Genomic DNA, 9,296 nt, shown 5'->3' with positions numbered 1-9,296 from the left:
TTTAAGTTTGTTTGTTTTCCAAACATCGAATCAAATAATAGATTTTATTAGACTTTTTTTTTTTTGACAAGATTTTATTAGATATAGTATTAACATTATTAAAAGAAGAAGAGAAAATAAACTTCAATTGTCAATAATATATTTATATTTTTATATATAAAATAGAGAGGGAAGAAATTAATTTAAATGAAAAATCAATCAATAAATATTTCTATTATTGAGTTAAATAGTGTAATACGATCATGTGTGTATCATTTAGTCGTTTTCAAATTCTATAACCAGGATTTTTCCTTTACTATTCTCTAATATATTAACGTGGGCCAAAAGTTAAAATAAATAATATTACATAAAAGGTAAAATTGTATATACAGATATATATATGGAATAACTCTATTAATAATTTTTTTTTTACTATCGATCATTGATGCGTCTCTCCATTTATATATATGTGTACGCATGAAGTTTTACATATATATATATATATATATATACTAGAAAACCAGCAACGTGTATTGTAGGTTACACGTTTGTTAGTTTTTATTTTTAGAATTTATTAATTATTTTTATTAAATTTATATTAATGTCATATAAATTTTGAAATAAATATCTTATTTTAATTAAATATTTTATTTATTTTTGTTTAAATATATGTTTGTTCTAGTTTTTGAATTTGGGAGTGACAGCAAAATATTATATATTATATATTTAATATAATATTAAATATTATACGTAGATTTTAAATTTAAGTTTCTTGCTAGTTATTTTTTTAAAATAATTTATTGTCAATTCACAATAGATTATATTATATGTTTATTATGATTTTATTCTAATAAGTGAGTTTAAGTTTAATTAAATTTTATTTAAGTTATAAAACATATGATTTTATTATTTTTAAATAATTATAATTATAAAATATCTCAAAAATATTATATTTTAATTTGTTTAATTATTTATTATTTTAAAATAATTATCATTGTAAAATATCTGAAAAATATCTTATTTTAATTTGTTTAATTATTTATTATTTTTAAATAATTATCATTGTAAAATATCTCAAAAATATCATATTTTAATTTTTAATTTTATTTTATTTAAGCTTAAAGGTTTACCGACAACCGTTAAATATAAGAATATTTCGTTAAAATTAACATTAAAAAAAAATAAAAAACCGTTAAAACCAAAAAATTTCATTACCTACAAAAAGAGATATAAGAGTTACTATTGGTAGTTAGTACTATTTATATATTGAACTAAACAAACTTAAATATGTTTTAAGAATTAAAATCCTTCACTCAACTAAATCTTTAGTCCCACAAACCTATTATTATATAAGGCTTGCTTTTGTGTCTTTGATGATTAACCATGATTTCGTGTTAACTGTTATTTTTAATCCTGAAATTGGTACATTTTAATTAGTGGTACATAATTATGAGATTTGATTTGACTTAATTATTATTATATATATATTATATATCATGCTTGGTTAACTGGTTCAGTATAAACGGACTAGGCCGTCCATAATTGAAAGTGCTTCAATTTTTTCTACACAAATTAAAGATCTCATCATAATTTAGAAAAATATTATTTCATAAATTATAATTAAAATTTTTTATATTTTGTCGGCTATCATATCATGTATATATTACATCATTCTTTTTCATAAATAATTTGTCTTCAACAATTAACCAACCAATCAAGACAATACACTGTCTCAACTGCATATTTGCTAGGGCAAAGAAATAAGAGCAATGATATATGTGGAAACAAAAAAATATGTATCTATATATTATATACACTCATATAATTTATCTAAATTAATACCTATAATATTTTAATTTTAAAAAATAATATCATATCATTATATAATATTTAAATACATATTTTAAGTTAACGTGTCACTACTCAAAAAAAATAAATGCCTATTTCTAGATTTCTAACACTAATTTTATAACATATCTCAAAAGTTTTCTTTTTACCACCATACTAATTTTATAGATATGGTATACATAATTTGTCCAGGTTGTCTATCAATTAAAAAAGACAACGTCAATTCAAAATAATTGTTCAAATGAGCTGCTCAGGTTTTTTTTTTTTAGAATAGTAATTATTAGGCTAACTAATCATTTGGAAATTTATTTAAAAGTTTAAAAACAATATCCCAAAAATCCAGTAAAAAATACTAAAATATGATTTTGGGACAAATTAAAATATTAAACAAATTAACCAAAATGGCACGCTAATAATGTATCTAGATTCATGAAAAATATAAAATTACATTGACTAGATTAGAAAACTTACCACGTTCTAAAGATGAATATAAATAAATTAAACTATTAATATAATCACTAGTTAATATTAATTAAACACCACTTAAAATAGAACACAATAGCGTAAGAAGTATACAAAATTCTAGAAAATAAGAAATAAATAATTTTAATTTTATAATAAACACGTGAAACAAAAGATTATATTAATTATCAAATTATCATTACGACATCTCACCTTGACCTTATTGAATTAATTATTATCATCATTATTATTCACGTGTGAGCAAAATCTACGGACACGGTTCACTTTTCTCCTACACCATCCACTTGTCACATTCTTAGTGGGAAACGAATCTAACGTTCTATTCTTTTTCCACGTCACGTGACTTGCGTGTTTTTTACTATATTTACCACGTTTTTTTTAAAAAAATAAAAAAGAAAAATATTTTTAACCACGTTTTTGGCTTATTCGCTGTGAAAAATATATCAAACCCTATATTTTCTGATAACTTGGATTACGTGGCGTTACATCCACCAGTCACTTTTCACCATTAATAGTAAAAAAAAAAGAAAAACTCTTCTTTTTTGTGTATGTATTATGTATATATAGATTATTAGGGTTTAATGTTCATAATTTCATCATAAACTCCTCTTCTTCTTCTTCTTAATATTACTATAGAGTACTAATTAATGGGTGAGGGAATGATCAGATGCGGGCGGGTGCATAAATGGGCTGAGGTTGCACCAAGTCTGCTGACGTGGCAAGCGTACCGGAAAATGAAATATTATTCGAGATCATCGTCGTCGTCGTCGTCGTCAGGTTTTTCAAAATTGGAGACAATTGCAGAAGAAGCAGTCTCTGAAAATATTGATCAATTGGCTTTAATGCCAAGACCAAATAATCCAAAGCCAAGCAGTGCTGTGTCCTTATTTCTTTTTTGTTTTTTCTTGTGTTTTGTTGGGCAAAACATGTCGTGTGATATACGCAAATCATTTTTTGATAAATTTATATATTTCTGAGAGAAAGAAACTTTGGTTTTCTTGTAGAAGAAGAGTGCTTTTTTCTTTTCTTTTTTTAATACATTTTTGTCAATTTTGTGACCAAGCGACGATATAAAGTGAATGATGCTACATACTTTCTTTTTTTTTTTTACATAATTTTGTTAATAAAATTGCATCATGCATATTTTATAATTCAATCCCTAATAATTAACACATCTAAAAGGGTATAATTGTTAATTTAAATTAAAAAATATGAGCATTAATCGATAATCTAAATCATAACTTTTTCATTTCACAAACAAGCTTATTAATAAACAAAGTTATATTGAACAAAATATTTTATTTATTATTAAAGTATATCAAATAAAGTTAGGTAGAAATTTTCCTTCAAGCTTAGCAAAAAGCATTTGGGAGATTCAATAAGGTTTGAATGTACAAAACAAATATGTGTTTCAAATATGAAAACACACACAAATATAGACATTATTGTTAGTGAAGCCCAAGAGGTTGGCCCAATCAAGTTAGAGCCCAAAGGAGTGCAAGAACAGATGAGAAGCTGGGAAAATGGTTCAGCCCAGGATGCTGAAGAAGCTGTGTTCACTGAAGAGACGCACAACGCAGAGGCAGGAGACCCGAGTAGCAGCAGAGCATGGGAGAACCGAGCGTGTGCCAAAAGGGAGCGTGCGAGGCCTCGCTGGATGAGGGAGTACGTGATGAGGCTGGGAAGTTGAGAGTATGTGAGGTCATGTAACTAATTTCAGTTATTTTGTATTTGGTTAGAGAGTATATATTATTTGGCTGTTGAAAATACTGGTTTATGTGGAATGAAATAGCAATTTGATTGCCTTGGAGATTTGCTCTGTCTCAAAGAGAGCTTGACACTAACACTGGTGCTTTCATTGCTTTCTTCCTCCTTCATTATGAAGAACGAAGAGATTGCAGCACTTTTGCAGGCTTTGGACCTCAAATGGGAACAACGTTCCGAGTCCCAACTGGAGCATCTCAAGTCCTTGCTGGATGAGCGTTTGGCTCAACTGTCATCACCATCGTCGCCGAGCATGGGTGGGGAGGCAAGTGCCATTCGTGAGCAGGTGCCGCGTGAGAAGGGACGGCAATTTGATGCTGCTTCCGACTCCTGTGAAGTGAATTCGATTATCAAAACTTTGCGGGTTAAGGTTCCACGTTTTGATGGTCAAAATGTTGATGATTGGATTTACAAGATCAACAAATTTTTTAATCTACACAAAGTTGCCCCAGCTACGCGACTTGCTGTAGTCGCCTTTCACTTGGATGGAGCTCCGTCAACCTGGTTCCAATGGATGGAAAAGGGAGGCTCCATTACAGATTGGGACTCATTCATTTCGGCATTGCAACTGCGATTTGGGGCCTCAATCTATGATGATCTGCTGGGTAGGATTTCGAAGCTCACTCAGACGGGTCTTGTTTCTCAGTTCCGGGCGGAATTCGAATCCCTCATGCCGCGCATTTCGGGTGTGGCCGATTCTATGTTCTTGAATTTTTTTATATGGGGACTCAAGTTGGACATTCGACGGGAATTGTTGCTGGCCAAACCGGTCGATTTGGCGGACGCTATGGCAAAGGCTCAGTTATTTGAGGATCGGAATGAGGATTTAGTAAATCGACAGAAATCGGAGGACCACCGCTCGGGTTGGTCGACAAGGGCCATGACGACTACCCCATTCACTCCACCAGCTTCCTTTACTGCTTCTAAACATGGTTACACTACTCCCACTATTACAAATCAGCCACCAATATCTCAGGCAGGTATCGCCCCCCTTCCTATAAAAAAATTGACTCCCGCTGAAATGAAAGATCGTCGCGACAAAGGCCTCTATTATACTTGTGATGAGAAATTCAGTTATGGTCATAAGTGCAAGAATAGGATGCTAATTATGTGTGTTCAAGAAGAGGAGCTTGAGACAGGAACTGAACCAGACGGACAAGACTTCGACACCGCAGAAGAGGAAGTGAGTCTCAATTCACTTTCGAATTCGTTGAACCCCAGAATTTTTCGCATTACTGCCAAACACAGCAAAGAGTCCTTAGAGGTGCTAGTAGATACGGGCAGCAACAACAATTTTATCCAGGAGGCCTTGGTTTATCAACTACAACTGTTTTCGGAGGAGACCAAGCGATTCAAAGTCTATATGGGTAATGGGCATTTCCTTTTGTGTTCGAAGATTTGTAAAGGATTCGAACTAGTTTTGCAGGGACACAAGTTTGTTGTGGATCTTTATGTGTTGCCGATTTCTGGTCTAGAGGTGGTTCTCGGAATGCAATGGTTGCAGACTTTAGGTCCATGTATTCATGATCATAAAGAACTCACTATGGAGTTTTCTTGGAAAGGTAGTGTGGTGAAGCTAAAAGGATCGACTGATGTTTCGGCACATCAGCTCTCTTACGCTCAATTTAATGCTCTATTGCAAGAAGGGGACGTGAGGATGTTGTACCGTTTGTCTGCTGTTTTGGAAGACCAAGACATGACCGTGGCTGCCTTACCTGATTTAGAGGCACATTTTCCAGCACTGGGCAAGGGTATTCTCACTCAATATGCCGACATTTTTACTGAACCCAAGGAGTTGCCTCCTTACCGAAGTGTGGACCATCGCATCTTCTTACAACCGGGTTCACCTCCTGTGAACATAAGGCCTTATCGGTACCCACATTTTCAGAAGGACGACATTGAGAAGTTGGTGCAAGAAATGATGGAAATGGGATTTATCCGACCCAGTACCAGCCCATACTCATCTCCGGTTTTGCTTGTTAAGAAAAGGATGGAACGTGGCGATTTTGCGTGGATTATAGAGCTCTTAACGGAATTACAGTCAAAGATCGTTTTCCTATTCCGACTATTGATGAGTTGCTAGACGAATTGGGCAGCGCTGAGGTATTTTCCAAGTTGGATTTGAGGGCTGGTTATCATCAAATTCGTATGGATAGACGCGATGTTCACAAGACAGATTTCCGTACTCACGAGGGACACTATGAATTTGTGGTCATACCATTCGGACTCACTAACACCCCATCCACATTTTAGGCGGCTATGAACCAGGTTTTTCGCCCATTTTTGCGTCATTTCGTCATCGTTTTCTTCGATTACATTCTCATATACAGCAGCAATGAGGAGGAGCATGTTACTCATTTAAAACAGGTACTGCAGTTGCTTCGGGAACACACCTTCTTTGCTAAACTCAGCAAGTGCCAATTTTTTCAGCGGACTATTGAGTATTTGGGCCATTTCATTTCCTCCAACGGAGTACAGGCCGATCCTTCCAAGGTCGCAGCCATAGTCAATTGGCCGATTCCACGCACTCTTAAACAGTTGAGGGGTTTTCTCGGCCTTACGGGGTGTTATCGTCGTTTTGTGGCTCACTATGCCACTATTGCAGCGCCACTTACTGAGTTACTAAAGCGAGACAGCTTTGTTTGGACTACACTAGCAGCCACGGCATTCACCCAGCTCAAGAAGGCTATGACCGACACCCCTGTTCTTAAGCTGGCAGATTTTTCCAAAGTATTTATTTTGGAAACGGATGCATCCAATGTCGGCATAGGCGGGGTTATGCAGGACGGGTATCCCTTAGCCTATTTCAGCAAGAAATTGGGCCCTCGCTTTGCGGGTGCTTCAGCCTATATCCGTGAAATGAGGGCCATTGTCGAAGCAGTTTCGAAGTGGCGTCAATACTTGTTGGGGCTACATTTCATCATCCGAACAGACCATAAAAGCCTCCGTGAGCTGCTTACACAAGTTATACAAACGCCGGAGCAGCAACACTTCATCCGAAAGTTGTTGGGTTTCCACTTTTCCATCGAATACAAGGCAGGAAAATATAATTGTGTGGCTGATGCTCTTTCCAGGCAGCATGAAGGGTCACTCTCATCCTAGCACTTAGCCATTAGTGCTGGGCGTTTTGATTTTCTAGAAGAATTGCGCCAAGAGAACATCACTTGTCCGGATCTTCGCCTATTCCATGAGCAATTACAGCAGGGGCAATTGGATGCTACTCAATACACGGTTAGAGAGGGGCTATTATATTACCACCAGAAATTGTACATCAGCCAACACTCCAGCTTAAAGCAACCATTGCTGCAAGAGTTTCATGCTTCTCTTTCGGGGGGACACGCAGGGGCACACCGCACTTATCTCAGGCTAAGTTCCAATTTTTTTTGGCAGGGTATGCGCAAGGATGTGCACCAGTTTGTATTGGCATGTTTGTTCTGTCAAACGATCAAATATTCGCCAACCGCACCTCACGGGCTGCTTCAACCACTAGAGATTCCCGAGCGAGTGTGGGAAGACTTGGCTATGGACTTTATTGTGGGATTGCCTAATTCACGTGGCGTGACCAATATCTTGGTGGTTGTAGATAGGTTCACAAAGTATGCCCATTTTGGAGCTCTCCCAAACCATTATTCCGCGACTAAAGTAGCTGATCTTTTTTCCAACATGGTGATTCGCCTTCATGGTATGCCTCGAACTATTGTCTCAGACAGAGACCCAATATTCACTAGTGCTTTTTGGAAGAAATTGTTTGAATTGATGGGCACGACATTGAAGATGAGCTCTTCTTACCACCCGTAAACGGATGGTCAAACCGAGGTCACCAATCGTTATCTTGAGCAATATTTGCGTGCCTTTACAGCCGAGTATCCTAAACAGTGGAGCAAATTCTTATCATGGGCGGAATACCATTACAACACCAGCCATCACTCCGCTATTGGCATGACCCCTTTCCAGGCAGTTTATGGTCGTACTCCTCCGTCCATACCAGCGTACACTCGGGGTGCTACTACTATTCAGGCCGTGGAAGCTGATTTACTGAAACAGGATGAGATCCTTCACCATTTGAAGCACAACTTACAGCGGGCACAACAGAGGATGCAACAACAGGCCAACAAGAAGCGGCGCGATATTGAATTCCAGGTCGGCGAGTTGGTGCTGGTCAAACTCCAGCCTTACAGGCAAACTACTGTGGCCCACCGTCTCAATTCCAAGTTATGCCGTCGTTACTTTGGCCCCTTCGAAGTCCTAGCTCGTGCGGGTCCAGTCGCTTACACACTAAAGCTTCCTCAAGGGAGTCGCATTCATCCCACTTTACATGTTTCTTTACTGAAACCATACCATGGCAGCCAGCCACTAACTTGTTACCCGCTGCCAGAATTTAGCATTGCCAACAAACCTGTTATGGTTCCATTGGCCATTATCGCTACTCGGATTCACATGAGGAATAGCAAACCTACTCGGCAAGTACTGGTTCAGTGGTTTATAAGCTCGCCTGAAGATGCCACTTGGGAAGATTTCGACACGTTTGTTCAGATGTACAAGCTGCCCAACCTTGCGGACAAGGCTTGTTTCGGGGAGGGGAGTAGTGTTAGTGAAGCCCAAGAGGTTGGCCCAATCAAGTTAGAGCCCAAAGGAGTGCAAGAACAGATGAGAAGCTGGGAAAATGGTTCAGCCCAGGATGCTGAAGAAGCTGTGTTCACTGAAGAGACGCACAACGCAGAGGCAGGAGACCCGAGTAGCAGCAGAGCATGGGAGAACCGAGCGTGTGCCAAAAGGGAGCGTGCGAGGCCTCGCTGGATGAGGGAGTACGTGATGAGGCTGGGAAGTTGAGAGTATGTGAGGTCATGTAACTAATTTCAGTTATTTTGTATTTGGTTAGAGAGTATATATTATTTGGCTGTTGAAAATACTGGTTTATGTGGAATGAAATAGCAATTTGATTGCCTTAGAGATTTGCTCTGTCTCGAAGAGAGCTTGACACTAACAATTATTCTCTTCATAAATCTAATCGAAGCATGAAAACACCCACAACTTGACACCAAAGTTGGCCCCAGGCTAAGATGGGCTAGGCCTAAGTCTAAGAACCCTTAGCCCAAATACCCCAAAAGTTTTAAAATAAAAGGAATTTACATGAAATATGAAAAAATTAAATAAATTTTGATATATATGGCTTTTTTTTTTGTGCATTTCTTATGGTTTTTTTGTTGTTTAATTTTTTATGG

At 36.7% G+C, this 9,296-nt stretch overlaps 2 protein-coding genes across 2 annotated transcripts; both read left to right on the top strand.

Moving 5' to 3' along the window:
• Positions 1 to 2,957: 2,957 nt before the first annotated feature.
• LOC133799441 (uncharacterized) lies at positions 2,958 to 6,157 on the top strand. Its single transcript, XM_062237458.1, has 2 exons — positions 2,958 to 3,188; positions 4,103 to 6,157. The coding sequence occupies exons 1-2, from the start codon at positions 2,958 to 2,960 to the stop codon at positions 6,155 to 6,157; spliced, it is 2,286 nt and encodes a 761-aa protein (XP_062093442.1).
• A 176-nt stretch (positions 6,158 to 6,333) lies between these two features.
• Positions 6,334 to 8,904, top strand: LOC133799440 (uncharacterized). Its single transcript, XM_062237457.1, has 4 exons — positions 6,334 to 7,084; positions 7,214 to 7,305; positions 7,465 to 7,756; positions 7,934 to 8,904. The coding sequence occupies exons 1-4, from the start codon at positions 6,334 to 6,336 to the stop codon at positions 8,902 to 8,904; spliced, it is 2,106 nt and encodes a 701-aa protein (XP_062093441.1).
• Positions 8,905 to 9,296: the final 392 nt, after the last annotated feature.

Source organism: Humulus lupulus, chromosome 9 (assembly GCF_963169125.1).
Source record: "Humulus lupulus chromosome 9, drHumLupu1.1, whole genome shotgun sequence".
NCBI lineage: Eukaryota > Viridiplantae > Streptophyta > Magnoliopsida > Rosales > Cannabaceae > Humulus > Humulus lupulus.
Note: the sequence above shows the minus strand (reverse complement) of the source record. Positions and strands in the feature narration are given on the sequence as shown.